The sequence below is a fragment of the Bombyx mori genome, chromosome 26 (assembly GCF_030269925.1).
Source record: "Bombyx mori chromosome 26, ASM3026992v2".
Classification (NCBI taxonomy): domain Eukaryota; kingdom Metazoa; phylum Arthropoda; class Insecta; order Lepidoptera; family Bombycidae; genus Bombyx; species Bombyx mori.
In genome coordinates this window covers 8140933-8162819 of record NC_085132.1, presented here as the reverse complement: position 1 = coordinate 8162819, position 21887 = coordinate 8140933, and the positions used below count along the sequence as shown (strand labels likewise).

At 37.5% G+C, this 21887-nt stretch overlaps 1 protein-coding gene across 1 annotated transcript in view; it reads right to left on the bottom strand.

Moving 5' to 3' along the window:
- Positions 1-4099: 4099 nt before the first annotated feature.
- The window catches only part of LOC101746227 (sodium-coupled monocarboxylate transporter 1), a 45769-nt gene continuing 27981 nt past the window's right edge, over positions 4100-21887 (bottom strand). The window contains exons 2-10 of the mRNA XM_038020672.2: positions 19261-19475; positions 12400-12542; positions 11675-11877; positions 11165-11296; positions 9517-9876; positions 8744-8874; positions 7929-8179; positions 6993-7123; positions 4100-6254 (exon numbers count right to left, since the gene is read on the bottom strand). Of these exons, the coding sequence (XP_037876600.1) occupies positions 5894-6254; positions 6993-7123; positions 7929-8179; positions 8744-8874; positions 9517-9876; positions 11165-11296; positions 11675-11877; positions 12400-12542; positions 19261-19468 (1920 nt within the window). The 5' untranslated portion in view covers positions 19469-19475 and the 3' untranslated portion in view covers positions 4100-5893. The remainder of the gene's footprint in view (positions 6255-6992; positions 7124-7928; positions 8180-8743; positions 8875-9516; positions 9877-11164; positions 11297-11674; positions 11878-12399; positions 12543-19260; positions 19476-21887) is intronic.

The following is a 21887-nucleotide window of genomic DNA, read 5'->3' as shown; positions in this document are numbered from 1 at the left end:
TAGTTAACGCTCTGTTTCACGCAAATCTCTTAAATTTCACAATCCACAATTTATTATTGTATGAAAAGCATGACTTTAACCCTTAGTGCTATAGTTAAACTAAATTGTACAAACGACAATGTCATGAAAACTCGCACACACACGCACACGCACGCACACACGCACACGCACACACACACACACACACACACACACACACAAAACAGTCTCAGCAGGAAGTCTTGGACAAACTGTTCCTAAATAATAACTCTCGCTCTGTGAAGTCGACGTGAAGTTTTTCAGTAGGCACCAATAAAAGTGACGTTACATTTTTATGGTTTAGCTTTTATTAGCTTTTCCTGGCAAAGAAACAATTCGTCTACAAAGTCTTCTTTATGTCAGCATGCGGCTCCGACGTTGCAGCGTTGATAGCAAAGCGAGATGTGAAGCGGAAAAAATGAAACAAAAGTCGTTTTTATTAGAGTACCCACAAGAATCAGAATTCTATTATCACGTTAGCTATGATAAATACACGGGCGCAGCTACAGCGGTTTCTGTTGGAAGATGGAAGTGAAGCCGGTCCGGTTTTTTTCTTGTTACGTCTTCATTCATCGTATAATTTTTTTATCATTATTACAATGAAATAATATCAGAGGCAACACACAGCCCAAGAGCAGCAATCAGCAGACTTAATTTCTTCTACTGCCATAACTACGTGCAACCATGATGTGTTTCACCAGGTTTCTGTTGCTACTTACCATTTGGCTCTAGAATAAATCCAATTTTTTGATACTATGACATCTCTTTTCGAATAATAAGTATGCACACCACTGGTTCCTCCATAGTACAGGAAATTCTAGCTTGGCGCCAGAAGGCCATGTATGATTTGGCCCTGATGACAAAAAGGCTTAGAGCTCGCAACAATAGCCAGCGGCGTTTATTAGCATTTACTAAGGCGACAAAGCGAGATCACCTCAAACAATTCTACAAAAAGCATGCTAGTTCTGCTTATTAGCAGGTATAGGGTATAGGTTTGATATTAGTCTCCTACTTTTCAATGGCGTTATATAAGATATTTATTAACTAAAGCTCGCAGATCTCCCCTGTCGGCAAATTAGACGATAACGACTTCCAGCACCACACTACCACACTATTAGCCTATCATCGAAACATAGTAGTATCTCATTCTATATCCTAATCCTCTCACCAATCCCTGATTTACTCATTCAAAGCAATTCCCGAACATCATTAGCGAAGAAAAAAACATTTTCCAAAAAGCCAATAATAATAATTGGTTGAATAATAAAATAATAACTCCGTCGTCTTCCACTTTGATAAAAATCATCGTTAGGTTATCAAAACACTGGAAATAGCTTTGCGACTTATCAAATAAGCAATAATCTATACTAATATATAAATCTACAGTGGTTTTTACGGATATTCCGTTATAGCTACTGAACCATGCATCCGATTGACTTGAAGCTTTGTATCCATGTAGAAAATACATGTACTTAATCGATAGGCTAATATTTATATGAGTGTTGGACTCCCTTCACCAGTTGCGGGGGCGTTAATGATGAGAATCTTTGTGGGGGTAAGATATAATAATTTTAATTTTAAATACCCAGCGAAGCGGACGGGTACAGCTAGTTTAATATATTGGTGAAATCAACATAACGTTATACAAAGAAAATATGAAACATTTAATAGCCAATGTACAGACACATTATTATCATGAATCCCCGAAAGCATTTACCGGCGTGGGAAGAGCACAGCTCCAAGCGGCAGCAAATTTGAGCAAAAACGCTCGCCCTCGAGATATAAATCAAGTTAAATTATTTCAGGTAACGACCTAAAGTGCTATCATTAACTCCGGAGATTTCAGGGCACACTTTTACAGATACAAACACAGATTTTTGCGTTAGCTATATTTTGGACATCCTAGTTTTTATTAGTTTTTATTTTGGATACCCTAATTTTTACTCTCATGTTAAGTATTGATTAAACTCAGTGGTCATCGGAACGTGATTGCTGCTATATATCTTGAGACATGAAGTGAATATCCAACCTTTGTCCCACTTTTCAAACTAAGAAACAAACCCTTAATTACATGGAGAATCAACCTTTACTCATACCCGATCCTATGGACCGAATGGTAAACAGACTACGTCGCCCTAAGCACGTCATTACGAATCCTCCCGATCCATTAACGGTGCTTTTAGGTACCTCAAGCACTGGTCACCGTCCTCGTCGAACCCGTTGCTTGCGACGAAGGACTCGACGAGTAAATTAACGCATAGACACAGCCCACTGAGTTTCTCGTCGGATCTTCTCAGTGGGTCGCGTTTCCGATCCGGTGGTGGATTTTGCGAAGTGTTGAAGTCTAGTAAAAATCACTGTGCCGACCCCACCTAATGGGACAAAGTGGAGAAAAAGAAGAAGAGTATTATTCTGATGTGTGTGTGAGAGTGTATTGTAAAGTTTCATCAAAATCCATCCAGTAGTTTTTGCGTATAAGAGTAACAAACACATAGACACAGCCCACCGAGTTTCTCGCCGGATCGTCTCAGTGGGTCGCGTTTCCGATCCGGTGGTAGATTATACGAAGCACGGCTCTTGCTAAGGCCAGTGTTAGCAACACTTCCAGTCTGAGCCCCGTGAACTCACCTACACGTTACTGTGAAGCTGAAACACCTTCTCAAGGCTATCAGAATAGGCAGAGGAAAAAAAACTTTACAAAGTTGTTTTTCTCTTTTATACATTTTAATCCAATGAATATGAATTGAATCAGCAAAATTTGAAAAGTAATTTTGCTTTACTTTAAAAAAAAACAGTTTAAAAGGAATACTTTTTCTGAAGTTTATGTCGAAATAAACGTAATTCAAGACATTCTTGACTCTTAATAATTAACGACTCGATTAATTAATTTTAGTCAAACGATAGATTAAATAGAAGCCGAGAACAAAAAAACTTCTGAAGCTTCATCTCTTATTAATTAAGGAAATAATAATTAACTTTCATTATTATTATTATTGCTTGCTTTATAATTTTGTTTACATTTAGAACATTGTTTAGAGCGATACTTGTTAAGATTTTGAAAAGACCACTTCATGGCCCACCCGCTGCTAATAGGAGCCCAAGGACATCACTATTGCCGTAGCAAGATTACACATGTTGTTTAATCTGAAATGCATGAATAGCTTCATAAGTCCATTCGAACAGAAGGCGTAATAAGAAGACATTGAGAAAGAGAGAGAGAGAGAGAGAGAGAGAGAATGCACTTTATTGAACACCAATTTACAATTAACATTTAAAAAAAACAGTCAACATCTGATATAGTTGTACAAAAGGCCTATTGCGACTAAAAGCTGTCTAAATGCGATCTCTTTCAGACAACCGTTTTATTTACAGAAATTCTGAAAATCAAAAGATACAGCCGATATGTTGCGGTGTACTATTAACAATATACTAGAGGTCCCGCAGTAGTCGAAATTCGACTATAATTAATTGGAATTGTAAGTTTGTACACTATTATGATTGTATTTTATACTTCTATAATCACAAATTTCGCCAAGGCTACACTATAAAAAAATATTAATAAAGACAAACAATATTTAATCTATTCTCAATTTGACCACAGACGTCAAGAACAAAAGTTTGACAATAAATAGTATGCATGCGTGTGTGCGTCAAATATATGGTATGTAGTGTGTGTAATGTTTTCTTTATTGATTTAATGTATCTTTTATGCATTATTTAAAAAAAATATTAGCATTGTGCACTTCTCTTCTATATTCTCTATAAGTGTGGAAAATTTCATACTCCTCCGTCCGCGCAATTTACGTAAAAAGGGATACAAAGTTTTTGCTTCACGTATTAATATATAGATTATTAAAGTAACATGACGTAATCATTTGCAATCGGTAGTAAATGGAAATCAAAAATAAATAAAATCAGTAGTAATAATATTTAATCTTAGATACCGAAGGGAATTAAATTCGTGTAGATTAAGAACAAAAATTAAATATACTCGTGCATTATGCGCTATGGGACAGTGGCGACGTTAATGTGTGAGTTAGGGTTATTTTAAATCAAAAATAAATAAAACAAATTGGGCAAATTCAATTTAAATCGTATTTATTTCACTTCGCTTATATAATTATATACAAAAATAATATATTTTTTCTACATACAAGTACCCTTACAATATTGGAAATATAAATTAAGTTTGTCTTTACGAAATACACTTAGTATCTAATCTTATTTAATAGTAGTAATATTATTTAGATTAAATAAAGTTTGTCCCAGCACTATGTCATGTCCTTCTTCAAACGAGGCTTGAGGAGAGCCCTCAGAGCCTGGTGGCTTGGCTGTGCCCCTGACATGGCTGATGTTCTCAAGTGACAGATACAACCTACCATTATGTGGACCGTATCGTCTGCAAGCAACAATAAAAAATAATAGTCAAAAAGTCACTATTTGACGAACAAATGCAAGGATAGTTTCAGTAAATTAAAATGTATTTTCTGTAGTTACATTTAGTTATGTGAACAGACAGTTCTAATGTTACCGTTCAGAACATATATATACATATATTATACAAGGTTATCTACAAAATATCTTCTGCTCTATGAGTCTAATTACCGCTACAACATTTAAGGATATTTTTAAGCAGTTGGTAGAATGATTACTGAAAACCGAACCCCAGAAAATCTAAGCACAGGTTCTTTTAAAGGACTTTTTAAAACAATGATAATACCTCATGCCTTTAGTCGAGAAATAATGTTGTTGCTAGTTGTATATAGACAAAAACAAAATAATTTGATACCATGTTCTCCTTTGTTTGTTAAACGATTTAATTTTCTCTATTTCATGAATATTTCAAAGTTTTAATGTTATTAATAAGTATTTTAACGCAATATTAAAAAAAAAAAACAGTGGGAAATCAGAAAATGAAATATCAAACGAATCTAAGCTTTGTGGTATCAGTGAATACGGTCAAATTTCGATCACTAGCCGTAGACCTAGATCAAGTATGACACCTACATATTATGTAAACAATGAGACATCTAATAAAAGTCGTGCTTTGGCTTCAAAACTTACGTTAACTTAAGCTTAACTTATTTCAATACACTACTTCATCACTTCCCTCTGTCTTTACGTTTATCGTCTCCTTAATTCTGCCCATGAGGAGGCTATATCACCTTTATTAATTAATTAATATACGGAAACAAACATGATCATCTGTCCCCAAACTAAGATTCCCTGTACTATGGGAATAGTGTATTTAATTTTGGGAGCTTGGGATAAACTAAGATTTCCTATATTATGGGAATGGGATATACTATGGGAATGGGATATACTATACTATATACTATAACTAGCGACCCGCCTTCGCTTCGCTTCGGAAACAAGAAATTTTATTATTGATTATTTACGACATCACATTAGAAACCTCAAAAATAACAGTATTTCTCAACTATTTAATGGATCTTATTATACATATAAACCTTTCTCTTCAATCACTCTATCTATTAAAAAAAACCGCATCAAAATCCGTTGCGTAGTTTTAAAGATTTAAGCATACATAGGGACAGATATAGGGACAGAGAAAGCGACTTTGTTTTATGCTATGTAGTGATATGGGAACCTTAGTTTGGGACTTAGTTTAGAATATACGCTTAAATATAAACATATAAAGATATTAAACATCGAACCCACGACTTTGGCGGTCCAGCAGTCAATACTATTTAAGTATAATATATACTATGTCAATAAATTGCTAACGTATATAAATGTACTCCTAAAAACATTCAAGTACATAATATATATATGACTTTAAACATATTCCAATATCCTGCTATTATCAAGCAAGATCTTACAATGCAAATTTTAAAGCTGTATTTAACGAGGATCATAAACGCGTCCGAGCAGGAGAAGGCGATCTTCTGACTTCGTAAGCCTCAAACAGTCTGCTGCTGGTAGTGGCGAAAACCGTAGGCTTCGCATCCACTACAGTCTGGTCAGTCTTCTCTGAACTTTCCTTGTCCTCTTTCACCTCTATATTAGACTTCTCGATCGGTAACGTACGAATCCTGCCCGGTAGTTTCCTGCTCAGTTTCGCTACAAGCGGGTGTAGGAGCTTCTCGTCGTATCTGTCCGTTTCCTTCCAAGTCAGGAGGCTGATGATCACGCCTATCGTCACGCAGGTGACTGTGCCGATAACAGCGTACCACATATACGAGATTGAATACATCTTGTGAAGGTTGGACATACTGAAAATGTAACAGTGTTTCTATAGAGCATGGTATTTGTTGTATCATTTGTTGTGGATCATAAGAATAATTAAAATTAAATACTATAACTTATACGGTTTTCGGTTGATATTATACGGTTTTCGTGATCACGGACGACAATTCAGTATTCGATACACCGGAACTAATGTAATGGACAAAACGCGAGAGTAAGCCATACAAATCGTTTTAATTATGACACACACACATATGTATATTATTGCGGTCATTGGGCAAATAGTGATTGCTCTAAAAACGTAATTAACAAAAAAGATGTGTGGTGTCGTGGGACACCGGATAGGAACGAAGTTCCTTATTATAAAAATATTAATTTTTTAGTTCTATTCGAGGTATAAAGAAAATAAAACTGGAGGTTTGGCAACAATCCAGTCATTCGGTAACGGGCGAACTTATTGTGGTACACTTCATTCACGGTCGTTTGCATAAGAGTTAGTGTATTGCGCAAACGAACGCTCTGAGATCGCGGTCAATGAATGATAAAAAAATATGTTATTGCATTTTTTGTACGCTATTACAAAGTTAAGTCGTACAGTGTGTGCATTACTAATAAAAATCTTACGTTACGGACGTTTTTTCCCGGTTAGGGTACCCCTCCACATCGTTCCATAAGGAACTTCGTTCCAAAAAAATATGGCCACTCTGAACTCCGCCAAAATTCTCCTGAAGCTCTGAGGAAACATAAATGTTCTGAATACTTACATGAACGATTCCGGTGGACGTATTTCTGTTAGGCTGATGTTCATAGATTGGAGCAGGGGTGCTAGTTTGGCCAGGGTCTGGTTGATGCCCACGGGCCGACTCAGGTAATTGAGCGTTGTGTTCGTGCAGCCCTGAAATATTTGACGTTTCACTTAACATTTAAGCTAATTCTTTTACGTCAGGAATTTTATAATTACCGTTTATGATACAAAAAGTTACATACACACTATTTCTACCTAGTTATGTAGTACCGGGTATAGACAAGCAAGAAAAGTGCTGCTCAAATTGATATTTAACTTCTATACTGACCCCAGCATTATCATCAATAAGTAAGCCAATAGGTGGAATAGCTTATTAAAAGTGTGGAGAATCCTACATAACATTTGCTATCCTATTAATGCATGAACAAAGACACGGCACATGATTTAAAATCGCAACCGCTAAGCTTTAGTTAACTATACTGAGATCTTAGAACTTATATCTCAAGGTGAGTGGCGCATTTACGTTGTAGATGTCTATGGGCTCCGGTGGCCTAACACTAGGTGGGCTGTGAGCTCATCCACTCATCTAAGCAACAAAAAGAATAACGGTACTTATCTGTGGTGGGAGCTTACAATCATGCGGGTGCTGAACCCACCACAACCTAAAGATTTTACATAAGACTTTTATTGGTGGTAGGATCTCTTGTGAGTCCGCACGGGTAGGTACCACCACCCTGCCTATTTCTGCCGTGTAGCAGTAATTCGTTTCGGTTTGAAGGGGGGGGCAGCCGTTGTAACTATAATTGAGACCTTAGAACTTATATCTCAAGATGGGTGGCGCATTTAAGTTGTAGATGTCTATGGGCTCCAGTAACCACTTAACACCAGGTGGGATGTGAGCTCGTGCGCTCACCTAAGCAATAAAAAATAAAAAAAAAATAAGACATAAACAAACCTCGACCGAAGTAGGCAGCATGGCTATATTCTTTTTCACATACAAGAGCCTTCCAACAGCCATCCAGGTCGTTATAATGTGCGAAGCGATCATTCCCCATACCGCGCCCGTACCGTTAGCAGCCGGACACAGAGCTGCCAGGACAAACACTCCTAAGAGTGCTCCGGACGTGGCTGACGTCACTAGTAGGGAGCCTTCGACTACGCCACCAGCCATGCCCACGCAGAGAGACAAGCACATTATGACGATCGCTGGAATCATAATAAAGATCTATATAATTTTCTCTATTAGAGAGTAGTTTATAATTTATACTTAGAGACTTAATTTTTTTTATTGCCCTTGTAGGCAGACGAGCACACTGCCGACATGATAGTGAGTGGTTACCGTCGCCTATGGACTCAGCTATGCCAGAGGCTGAGACAAGTCGCTGCCTACCGTTAAGTACTCTCCACAAGCCTCGTTTAAAGAAGGACATGTCATAGCGCTCGGGAAACACCGTGGAGGGTATCAAGGTATGTAAGTAGGAACATCGATGCTCTTGATTTCTATTAGCTCTAATCTTACAAGCCAAGCAGTTTTCCGGCCAATGAGACAGTGAATGAACAGGTTTTTGTTGTACTTAGATCTTGAAAGTGATGTTTGTTCAGTGTGGTTTAACGACATCCAGTTAAATAAGCTAGTTAGACAGAATTAAGTTAACATATATTATCAAGTCGCTGTTTTTTCATTGCTAAATATCAATTGGTTTTCATGGATAATGCTGTGAAATATGTAAAAAAAATAGTTTTGATAGGAACAGGCTGCAAGATACTCACAATAGATTACCCCAATGATTTTAATGATAGTAAGCTGTTGCTTATCACTGATTCCTTTAAAAGACGGAGCAGCGGATACAAAATCCTCCCATGTGACTGTGGATAAGGAATTAACGTTTGATACCAGGAAACTGGAAAAGAAATTGTGTAAAGTACAAATTAATGTAAACAAGACTATATTTTTTTATTCGTCAGTTGGTTTTTTTTTTACTATCTGAAACAAGATAACCATAAATGCTACTGATTAATAAAAACGAAATTAATGTCTCTCAGCGTTTACACCTCCTGTTAAATTTTATTTTTATTTTTTATTCCTTAGATGGGTGGCGGAACTGACGGCCCAACTGGTTTTAAGTGGGGCTGGGCTGGTGCTGGGGCCCATAGACATTTACAACGTAATGGCCGACGGCCACCTTGAGACAAATCTAAGGTCTCAGTTTTAACATTACAACGACTGTTCCACCCTTCAAATCGAAGCGCGTTAGTGATTCACGGCAGAAATAAGCAGGATGGTGGTACCAACCCGTGTGGACTCACAAGACGTCCTACCACCAGTAATTACACTAGTTTTAGCTATGCGGATTTGATTTTTATTACGTAATACAATACACATTATCAAAATCCAATTAGCTGTAACGGGACCAAGCATCCGCTCAATCCCAACTTTAACCATAATTTTCTACAAACTGCATAGACAGATGTAACTGTCTCTTAAAATACATAAATTAGGTTTATTTTTCTATATAATTTTAATATAAGATGTACATTCTCACCTCAAAGCGCCATTGAAAAGACTGCCCAGAAACAGTCCCAACATCCCTGGTAGAAAACCAAATTGGTCTTGTACGTAAAATGGCAGGATTTCATCGGGGGCCGAAATTTTGCTTGTGGCCAGTGGATCACAGTATTTGTACACAGCATATAGCGCCATGCCTACGATCCAAGACAAACTGAAGAGCACCGAAACGGCAGGAACGTTGGCCAGGAGAGTTTTCTTGACCCTGGATTCGCTGGACATGGAGCAGTAACGCTGGACAAAAGTCTGCTGGCATCCATAGATGGATATGGACATGAATAGCTGCCCGATAATGGCGGATAGTGTGTCCACTCTAACGGTCGGGTCCCACGTGAATCTGCAATTGAGAATAATTAAATAAATTAGATGGATGTATTTGTTTTGTGTCTAATATTCTAAATGACAAAAATCTCTAGTTTAATATTTTCCTCGGATTTTGTGAGTCGTAGATATAATTAAAAGCACTTTTACAGTTATTTGTGACCACGAAAACTGTAATGTATTGAAAACTTCGATATAATCACAATAAAAAGGCGAGGATATTAAGATTAATTACGATATCCATTTTGCATTTTGGAGAGCAATACATATTATGCTTTACGACTAGCCTTATGCCATAAAGAAAAGCTCATTTGCTAATATAAATTGAATCATATTTTGTCGTAAGTTTTATTTAAATTAAATTAGAATTTTGTTCTCATCCAATTTTAGAAATAATAGAAACTAACATAAAATAATTCTATTTATGCATTTAGTGTATTTAGCTTAATTTTTAAATTGCATAAGCTATTTTATTTGCATTGACGAGCTGACAGCCAATCTTCTTAACGTTAAAGATTCAATCACATTAATATTTCCACCATAAAAAGAATATTTGCTTGCAACAGATAAGACATTACTAGCAACCCGTTCACAATACTGTCTATTGGAAATTAACGATCCATTCAGAATTTAGGGGAGAAGTTACAAAGGATAACAAGGTTGTAGCAGTTGCAGTGACTTGAGAACGATAGGTGTTAGTTAGTTTTTTTTTTTTTTAATAAATATTTACGAACCATCACGCCACGTTAACTAGTCCCGTTATATGTTCGTAAAGAACTTGTGTTACAGGTACCACATAACGGAAATAAATGTAAGATTTTTATTATACACATACATATATTTAATATACATCCATAACTCTGGAAAAGACATTTATATTTATCGTAAAAATATCTTCCCTTGGCGGGATTCGAACCCGCGACCCCCTTATGTAGTGACCATGTCACTCACCACTACACCAGACGGCCGTTGTTACCGGAGACATCCTAACTTGAATGTCGGCGCTCACCTTAAGACATGAGGCCTTAATTTTATTGCACGATGTTTTGACCCTTTAAACCGACAGGTCTTATAACGGGTATGCCATGGTGTAGAACCTACTCATGTGAGCTTACATTCTACCTTTTCACCAACGCAAGGGTGCCACCACGGTTAATTAAACTGGTAATTAGGATCCAGGCAACAGGTGAGACGAAGAATTTAGGAAGAGGAAAGATGTAATTATAGAGCAAACATTCCTACAACAGATGGATATTATTAGTAAAGGATCTTAAGAGGCTTTAATTTTCTGTATAATTACTTACTGGAAAAACTTAAGTCTCCCGCCTTCTAGATTGCCATTAAACACCGTTGCCGGACCACCAGCTTTCACTGTCGCTTGAACTATGAAAGCTCCACTCACGAGTATCATGGTCAAAGTCTGAATGACATCAGCTCTGGAAACGAATTAAACTTTTACTTGAAACGGCTTTTATTCAGAGAACACAGCATGTTTTCTCATGAATCCTAGTTTTATAATACTGGATGCTGTTTATAATTATTTTTTTATTAGATTTTATTTATTAGATGGGTGGACGAGCTCACAGCCCACTTGGTGTTAAGTGGTTACTGAAGCCCATAGACATCTAGCACCACCCACCTTGAGATAAAGTTCTAAGATCTCAGTATAGTTACAACGACTGCTCCACCCTTCAAACCGAAACGCATTACTGCTTCACGGCAGAGATAGGCAGGGCGCTGGTACCTACCCGCGCGGACTCACAAGATGTCCTAATACCAGTAACCGTACCATATTGGTATAGCTGTTTATTTACCTAATAGCAGCTGCAAGCCCGCCGAGTAAATTGAAAACGATGCTAACGACGGTCAGTGCAGCTGCTGACGCCCAGTGTGGTAGTGCCAGTACAGCATGAAGGGCCACTGTTGGAGTGTAGACCGTCACGGCCAGATTCAAAACTTGCCGGAGGAGAAAAGTTGCTGCGGCTATGCGCCGAACCCAAATCGAACCGAAACGCATCTGGAAATTACCAAATAAATTTAAATATTTATCTTCCCTTTTGTTTTCCCCTCTCTAAAAATTCAAGCAAGTGACCTTGTAACAATGATATAGCAAAGGTGTGTTTTATGACCTTGTTTATCTCAATAACTTTGTACGGTTTTTTCTTTAATTACCATATGTTGCTTTTTGGCATTACTAAATAAATGAACTCACTTTGAGTCTGAAGTTTGTCTCGATCGTATTGTAAATATAACAGCTATCCCAATCATTGGGACGCACAACTAGCTCTCGTTAGAAACAAATAATTAATAATCTGATGATGTTAGAATTGAATACTTTTACAAGATATTGCTGGACCACGCTTCATAATACACTTCTTTGTACTCTAACTCCTACTTTCTGTGGTATATAGATTAATAGTTCGATAATGTGGCGCTAAGCAGAGCCATTCTTTTTCAGAAATAATATCTGTTAAGTTACGTTCGGGGATAGCTCTGTTGCATCTACCCAAATAAATGCACCTTAGTGAATGCTCATTACCTCCAAATATTCATAAACGGAATTAGTTGATAGCCTGTAATAGACCGGGACGAAGATCCAGCAAACTATGGGAAACGCTAGCACCATGCCAAAAAGCGTTTCCCACATAGCTGACCCTCGGTATACTTGCTCCGACGGAAACCCTGTAATAAATCAAGTTACACTTTAGAAACTAGCGATATTAAACAATTATAGTCTGTAATCATTAGTAGCTTCCATTTTTTAAATATAGATTTATTGATATATCACTTATCAACGCAAAGCTTATGTAAGGGTTTGTATGTTTTTTTTATTTTTATTGGTTAGATGGGTGGACGAGCTCACAGCTCACCTGGTGTTAAGTGGTTACTGGAGCCCATAGACATCTACAACTTAAATGCCGCCACCCACCTTGAGATACGAGTTCTAAGGTATAGTTAAAACGGTTACCCTACCATTCAAACCGAAACGCATTACTGCTTCACGGCAGAAATGGGTAAACATCTAGCTTTGGGATACACTTAAGGTACACTTCCTTCCAATTCATACCAATGAAAGTTTGTTAAACTGTTTTTCTTTTAAAATTTTCATACACCTGTCAATTTGCATTTCAGCAAATTTAATAAGGATTTTCAAATTTTCGCTAATCTCACAGCGCTTAATTGATGTATGGACTCACGTGTTTAAACGTGACCCGTTTTCGGTGAGCCGCAAACCACACGTATGGCATTATGAAACCTTATTACGCCGGAACGTGAGTAATTTTCACGTGTAGATTTCACGGATTTTTTTGAATAAGAATTGCAGTAAACATAATATAACATTTTTCTTGCCGTCGAAGTATTAGACACGTCTCAACGCGGTAGAACAAATAATAGTATAACTTGTGTGTGTGTGTGCGTGTATATTATCTAAAAAAGACTGTAGTTTTCGAAGTTTTTAAACTAATGTGAACTGAATGACGTTGGTGGCGTTTTCATTGTATTGTTTGAAATTTATGGATTTGAGGAAGGATATTGGTTTACTATGTGTTAAGTTTTCAGCATGTTCCCCTGGGAAATTATTCCAGATGATCCCTTGATCTTTTATTAATCATCGCACAGTCCGCCACTGAAGCAGGGTTAACCCATACGCCAAAGCCACTGCGTTCATCTACATTTGCGTTTTCAGGGATTTGTTTTTCAACGTACAATGTAGGTAGCTTTTGAATGAACTTCCTACTACTCGTACATCTGTTTGGTGAGTGCTAGGGCATGTCTTTGTTCAAACGAGGTTTGAGGAATACTGATGGCATGACTGACGTCTATAACCGACGGTGACCCATCAAAACAATAATTAAAAAAAAAAAACAAAAAAGATATTTTTAATGATGAAACAAAGACGATAGTCCAAAAAAAGCAGATGTGTCTTGAAAAAAATCTCTTAATTGCGCGCGATTTTTTCTTATTACATACAAATTATTTGTGTTTTTACAGTGATTCTCAGTATTTAAATGACACTGACTAATTTCTTTATAAGGAATTACGAGAACGACTATAAGCATGTGTCACAAAATTTTGGCAAAGTATCAATGTGGGGTTCGTTTGTGGAAAGAGATTTGAGAGAATGCAGGAAAATTCAATGCAATCGATTCAGGAAAGTATTTTTAAAGTATAACACAAAGACAATTGCACATCAAAAAAATAAGTGTCCAAATAGTTCAAATGGATCAGAGTACTCTTATCAAGCTATACAATGAAAGATTAACAGCGTGATCAAAATATGTAATCTGCATAATAGCTAGTGGGAATTATTGTGACTCTTTAACAATTTGGTCATGTGTCTTCTTCGGCGAAGCAGCCGTTTATTTCCACACGTTTAAGGGAAAAGCTACACTTGAAACTTTCACACATGTCCCAGGGATGGATTTGATGTGATATCTGCTTCTGTAACCATTTAAACCAGGTGGATCGTGAACTATTTCATCCAGAAGAACATTTAAAATGGATCGAGTTTTAATGATTTATTTGCAATTCCGATTAGCTGACGTTATTATCTTGCTTATGTGTTTTTGAGTTCTTGCATCTCAAGGTAGGGATTATCACCCCCTGTGCATCCCAATTAACGTGCCAGAACCATGAGTTCATTTAATCCTATAAAGCAACAAAAAAGCGGACAATAACATTTCAGTCGACTTCAACAAAAAACTGCCATAAAAACTGATAACTTCATTTGTTTTAATAAAGTTACGGTCCAGTGGGAACGGCCAAGCGGATGATTACAATTTAAACGCCATGCTCAATGCATTTGACGTATTGTCACCATTTACCACAATGGTCACCGTTTCAACCTCCCTATTAAAAGTAACTCATATGTTTCATGGACTTTGGCCGTGGATAATGACGAAAAATGAATGGTTTCAATATTCCATTTTAAGTTTGTTATTTAACAGAAAGAAAAAAAAAATTGTGTGGAACTTGGATCAAATCACAAATATTCTTGAAGAGAATAGAAATTCACCTCATTCACCTCGATGATTATGTCACCACGGCCCCTTATAATTCAACAACATGTTTTATGGTGGGTAGTTTTTACGCTGTAATATCCACGGGATCCTTTTACCAATGAATACCAGATGAGACGCCTAATAAAAAAATATTTATAGAGATTTATAGTGAAAAGGCGTTTATAAATTTTAACGTTTGATTATCCGTTATCATACGTTAGTGCGTATACTCGTAATTGTTATATGTCTGTGCCGCCAATCATTAAGAAGTCCCCTAGTTAAACCATAACCCGAGACCAGCAGCCAAATAAAGTAAAACTTGAAACCGGCTATCATGAAATCTTCTTCTTCTTGTCACTATCTCACTACGTGGTATCGGCGCAGCATACCCTTTTTTCCATTCAGACCTAAAACTTTTTGGTACTAATCCTGGATTTAGATTCAGATCCTGCATCGCATTATCATCGAAACCGGTCCAAAGTAACTCTCTCGGGAGGAAGTGATTCTTATTTAGCTTGTTTAATTTCATCTAAAGAGATGAGTAGAATTAAACTTATAAAAATTACCCAGAATCTCCGGACTAGAGTTAATTTAAGAATTCTTATAATATGCCAAATATTATAGTTTGGTAAACACAGATTAATCTACCTATGGAACCGTATTAACTTTTTTTCTTTAATCACTCGCTAATCGATGATTTCGAACAGAACTTACTTTTAAAAATATCGCTTAGTAATTGTTACAATTTTTTAGCCATTAACCAAATAAATTGATATCGTATTGTCAATGAGACTTAAAATAATAATAAGGTTATGAGAATGGAATAATAAATATTAGTCACAATGAATACACGAAATACAATGTTTTTTTTGTAAAAACATAATTCGACTATCAATTTTAAATAGACTAGTTAAATTCACTGTACCGAATTTAGAAAAAAAACAGTTTAGAAAAAAACATTTCATAGACCTATTTAGTTTATCAATCGAATTAAAATTCACCAACTAGTAAGTTTCAATACAACCCTTTTATCGTAAAACTGTTTCTTAATGAACTTCATACAATTTAATTGATAGGCATTCGTACTCACGTGCTCACGACCTCGTTGATTTTAATTATTAATGAAGCCTTGAGACACTACAGTACAACTGCTACTCAACTTGAGACGTAAGGTTGAAATTAAGTTAATCTCTGATGATATCCCATCCTGTTGAATATTGAATAGAGCGCATGATTGTTTTGTAACAAAAGCGGACGAAACTGTTTTTTAACTAAACACGAGATGAAAAATATCTAAACTATGTATGTTTTACTTGCGCTCCATAAGTGGTGTTCCGTGGTTCGTCGTTTCACTGGTGGTAGGACCTCTTGGGAGTCCGCACGGGTAGGTACCACCACCCCGCCTATTTCCGCCGTGAAGCAGTAATGCGTTTCGGTTCGAAGGGTGGGGTAGCCGTTGTAACTATACTGAGACCTTAGAACTTATATCTCGAGGTGGATGGCGTATTTACGTTGTAGATGTCTATGGGCTCCAGTAACCACTTAACATCAGGTGGGCTGTGAGCTCGTCCATCAATCTAAGCAATAAAAAAAAAAAACAAACACTGAAATACACAGAGAGCTAGGGATGCCTACAATAATGCAGGAAATCGTAAAATTTAAACAAAAACACCACGAAAGATTGGAAAAGCACCTAAACAATCTGGCCGCCTTGAAAAATCGAAGTTACGGTAAACGGCTCAAGAGAAATGACGTCATATAGTTCAATGACAAATCTTAAATTTAGAGTAGATGGCTCGTTGGAGTCACGCTCTTACTGACTTACAAAATTTTAACTCATCTAATAAAAGTACTGGATACTGATTGTAGATAAAAAGAGAAAAAAAAAGAAGGATGTTTTATGAATTTGAGTAACGGTACAGAGAATATCCTGGAAAAGATCGCTAGAAAGGGGCTAAATTTGACAATATTTAACATTGGTATTAAAACGTGTCAAAAACTCGCTCGGGTGAACACCACTACTCGGACTAATCCTGCCGCGAGCCATTTCGCCTCTGTTTAAAGCATAAAATAGCGGTGTTACATTACTAAGAATTCTGAATTATACCTCAAAGTCCCAATTTGCGTTCAAACTGCGTTCAAAGCTCCAAATTTTTGAATTGGACTACATCAAAAGGTTAATTAGTAAGAAAAATCTCTCAGTTTACTGTTAAATAATTTCATAATAACAGGTTTCGAGAAATCGAAGGACTCTGCATATAAAATTTAGAAAAAGGACGATCATAACCAGTATATTAGGATCAAAATGAGTATGATTTAGTACAAAAAAGAATTGCTTGCACGCGCAACACTTTTTTATCTATTATTATACTGAATACATCAGACAGTTCACTCTTTCAACAATTTGTATTCTTTTTAAGGTATATGTAATATACAGTTTCATTATTTTCGTTATGTATGCGAAAAACTGGGGATGGCTAAATCAGATACAATTTTTTGCGTAAATACTTACAAAACGTTGTCAGGAAATGGCTTATAAGAGCTGAATTGTATCGATATAAATATAGGTCTTGGCGTCACAAATTCGTTAAAGCCATTACCTAATAAATACTACTTAGAGTATACGAATCTCGCACTTAAAATGATAGATTTACAGTCTACTCCACATTTGTTACGGAGGGAATCAATAATCAGTTATATGAGCATTATCCATATGCGTGTTCCGAACTGTCGCCAAAACGAGAATTTTAAAAAACAACACCGCTGCAACATGACGATAGTCAAATGCGATTTTGGTGCTATGCCAAAGATACATCATGCGTTATGAACGTGGAAAAAAGATATTTGTTGTAATCGGTAGTAAGATAGACAGTAATACTGCTTGTCGAAGAAGTCGGGTGAGCTCCGATAATCGACAAACGTGTGCTGATGATGACGTAAAGATGTGATCAACTTTAATAAAGTCATCGAGGAACATCAAAATCGTCAAACCAAATGTTTTATATCTAGATCAATTGGAGATTTTCCAAACTCAAACATAAGAGACCTTGAATATTCAAATTGCCCAATTACTTAAGTACTTAAATCTACAGACAGACAGACTTTTGCAAGCTAACAACATACACAATGGAAACCATGATGAACTTAACACTCCTATAACTACTTCGCCGCAACTGGTCCATGAGCTCAAAAATGATACAAATATCTGAGCATTAAATTTTGTTGGTCGAAAATAACGTACTTAGTGTTACTGCGTACTTTCTCAGTGCTGACGTTTTTTAATTTAATTTAGTAGCTTATCAAAAGTCCCTGAAACTTGAAATTTGATGTGGCTAAAATTGTATATTCGTTGGCTTGTGAGAATGAATATGATTATTTAAGGAAGTTTATTCACTACGCATTACGCTTTTGAAAATTACAAATAATAATTTCCACATTCGGGGCCCATTTGGAATTGTATCCTATGCTATGACGGATTTGTTTTTTTCTTAAATAATAAGGGGCCTAAGGGGCCATTCTGAAATCAGTTGATCGCCACCTCGTTGAAGCCATCGAGATGTGGTGCTGGAAGAAACTGCTACGACACGTCCCGTGTATAGCATATCGGCCTAACGAATGCATACTAAGACAGCTCAAGATCCAAATCAGCCGCTCTACCATCTGCCTCAAGAGATCATTTGATTTCTTTGGCCAAGAAAGAGCGGTGAAAATCTTGAAAAATTCATAGTAACTGGTAAGATTGCCGGAAAAAAATCTCGTGGCCGCTACCTAATGCGCTGGTCCGACCAAACCTGCACCACTCTGGATATCATAGTCTACGATGCCATACACACCGCCGAAAATAAAGGAAGATGGCGAAACATCATCCCAAGAAAAAATAATGAGAGGAGATGGCCACGACCCTCAGATTTGAGGAATGCGACTCAAGGAGGAAGGGGAGGAAGGGGCTATTCTAACTACGCGTGAACGGATAGGTGAGCTCACAGGGCTCAATCAGAGAGAACTTGCTAACACTGGCCCTAGGAAGAGCTATGGATGGAGAACCACGTGTAAGAACACTCATACCACAACAGGTATTGACTCCGAACGGGAATCAGAGCTTTATGATGCAGTAAGAATATATCCTGCGACCATCACATTAAAGTGTTGCCGCTTTCATTCGGCCATTTTTCGGAAATCACTACTATTGGCTTCTGTTTGGACACCGAATATCTAACTGGTTAATTTTTCGTTATTATAATTTTAGAAATCTTTTTATTTTTGGCATATACTATCAAAGTAATTTGTTCAGTACAATTTTTTCATTTTACGTTTTGTTGCTTTAATGTTTGTTATGTAAATGTGTGGTTTGTATGTGTGTGTGTGTGTTTTTTTTTTCCGTAGTAATGGTCACTTACCTAAAAACGATCGAACCCCTAGCGTTCCTCTAGCCACCGATAGTATCATAGCTAAAGTTGACACTCCGGTGCCCGCGAAGATGTATGCTCTCTTGGCACTGCCACCGGCCGCAGCATCTCTTCGCCTACGCCACAGCGGGGCGCAGGAGGTTGAACACACAAACATAGCGAACACTATACACTCCCATGCTAACCATCCTGGCTTCATATTGACCCTGGAAAAGAATAGAAATTTAAATACCACGTAAACAACTTAAAGATGTACATTATGCTGGTAAAAGTAACGCCATCTATCGCCGAATAGTCGAAACGAATATCAAAGGAACTCGTAACATCGAGAAGGCTTGAGAAGTACAACGCCATCTAGTGTCAGATAGCAGAAACACACATCGAAGCTACTCGACTTGCCCAGATTGTTCTCGATAAATCTAGGGATGTCGTCTCGACTATAAAGGCGTTGCAGAGGTGGCGCGAGTCAGTAATCGCAATTACTCGAAGCAAAACAGCGAACGGATCACCGGAAGCGAAGCGGAAGAAGTGAATTTAGAATTTTAAAGTGTTTCTGAAGTTTTTTAAGGGTTATAAGTGCTAATACAGTGTCAATTTATACTTCGGTAGAATTTTTATTTATCCCGAGTCATATTACGTAACAATATATTGTCTCGATTTGTCGAGCCAACTTAAAATTTTTCCGCAACGCTACCTACTAAACGTGTGATAGAAAAATGTTTTCAAAAAAAAAAAAACAATATTCGAGGTCATTCACCATAATTCAACAGGTGTCAGCGGTCATTGACCTTGTTCATAACAGAGACAAAAGCAGCTAGCTATAGATCTGTTGAATCGATAATTGTGGCAAGCACAAAACACGAGAATCTTACAAAATGATAAAATTTACGATCTATATTTACCGATTCTGTTTTTCTTATTTGTTTTGTAAAATTTGTTATTTGAATTAGAATATACAGGACTTTTCACATGATTGTCGCTATTCTTAAAACTTTAGCAACTATTTTATGATTTCAAGGTAACATGAAAGCAATACACACAGTCATGTATAGAATTTTAAATTTTTACAACTCACTAGCTGCTTCCGCATTTCCCGGCTTTGCCCGTATTAAAATGCAATTTTACATTAAAACATAAAAACGATAAGACGATTCAGAAAGCGGCATACGTAAGATAATTTGAGGTATTTACTTTACATTTACTTATGGACAGACACACACACATAATCTTATATAAATATAGTTTAAATTTCATAATAATTCGAACTATGGTTTAAAACATATAATCATTCCCGCCAGTGCCACCTATTCGACATTGAGGTAATAATGCTCGTCAAAGCTGTCAAGTGGCCCTTTATATGTGTGGAAAGGGTCATATCAATTAAGCGAACGGTTCCATAGATTTAGGTGAACATGCTTTTTTTATTGCATAGATGGGTGGACGAGCTGGCAGCCCACGTAGTGTTAAGTGGTTACCGGAGCACATAGACATCTACAAAGTAAATGCCGCCACCCACCTTGAGATAATATGAGTTCTAAGGTCTCAAGTATAGTTACAACGGCTGCTTCACCCTTCAGACCAACCAAACTGCTTCACGGCTGAAATAGGAAGGGTGGTGGTACCTACCCGTACGGACTCACAAGAGATTCCACCACAAGTAATTACACAAATCAAAATTTTGCGGGTATGATTTTTATTACACGATGCTATTCCTTCACCGTGGAAGTCAATTATGGAAGTCATTAAGTACGTATTTTATTAGAAAAATTGATACCTGCCCGCGGGATTCGAACACCGTTGCATCGCTCGATACGAATGCACCGCCAGTCCTGATGAAACTTTTTTTTTTTTTTTTTTTTTTTTATGTTTGAAGGATTACTGGTGGCCCGGAGGCCTTTCCAGTTTCACCAGGACAGGTGGGCGAGCAAAGGCTCAGCCAGGAGGGGTGGGATTTGTTAACAGCTGCCCGAGCGCCTCCGAAGGAGACCTAACAACTCAAGAGTAGCTGCTTCGCGAATGAATCTACTACCGGATCGGAATCGCGACCCGCTGAGAAGATCCGGCGAGAAACTCAGCGAGCTGATTCATGGGTTAGGTTGCACGGCGAACTCTCTGTCGAGTTCGACGAGTACGGTTACCGAGGTCCCTAAGCCTGCTCCTAGAGCTGAAGGCGTCTAGTGCAAAGGTTATTGGATCTGATGGATCCGTTAGGACGTGTCTAGGGCGTCGACGGTGACTGGCTCCTGCATGATCAGGATTCGGGGAGTAGTCAGCGGCGGCTACGATAAGGCGATTATCATGACGCATAGCCTTATCGAAGTATCGTTCCGACGCTGACTTCATGTATTTCCGAATTGATTCGAGGCCCAGGTCGTCGTGTAGGTCAACGTTCCTCACGAACCACGGAGCCCCGACAGCTAACCTGCAAAAGCGGGATTGTAGGGATTGGAGGGTGTCTATGTGTGTGCGGGCCGCGTGAGCGAACACCACACTCGCGTAAGTCATGACGGGCCTTATGCAAGTTTTGTAAAGTGTCACCTTGTTCCGAAGGGACATTTTACTCCGCTTACAGATCATGGGGTAGAGTCTACCGAGAATAAACGCGGCACGGTCACGGA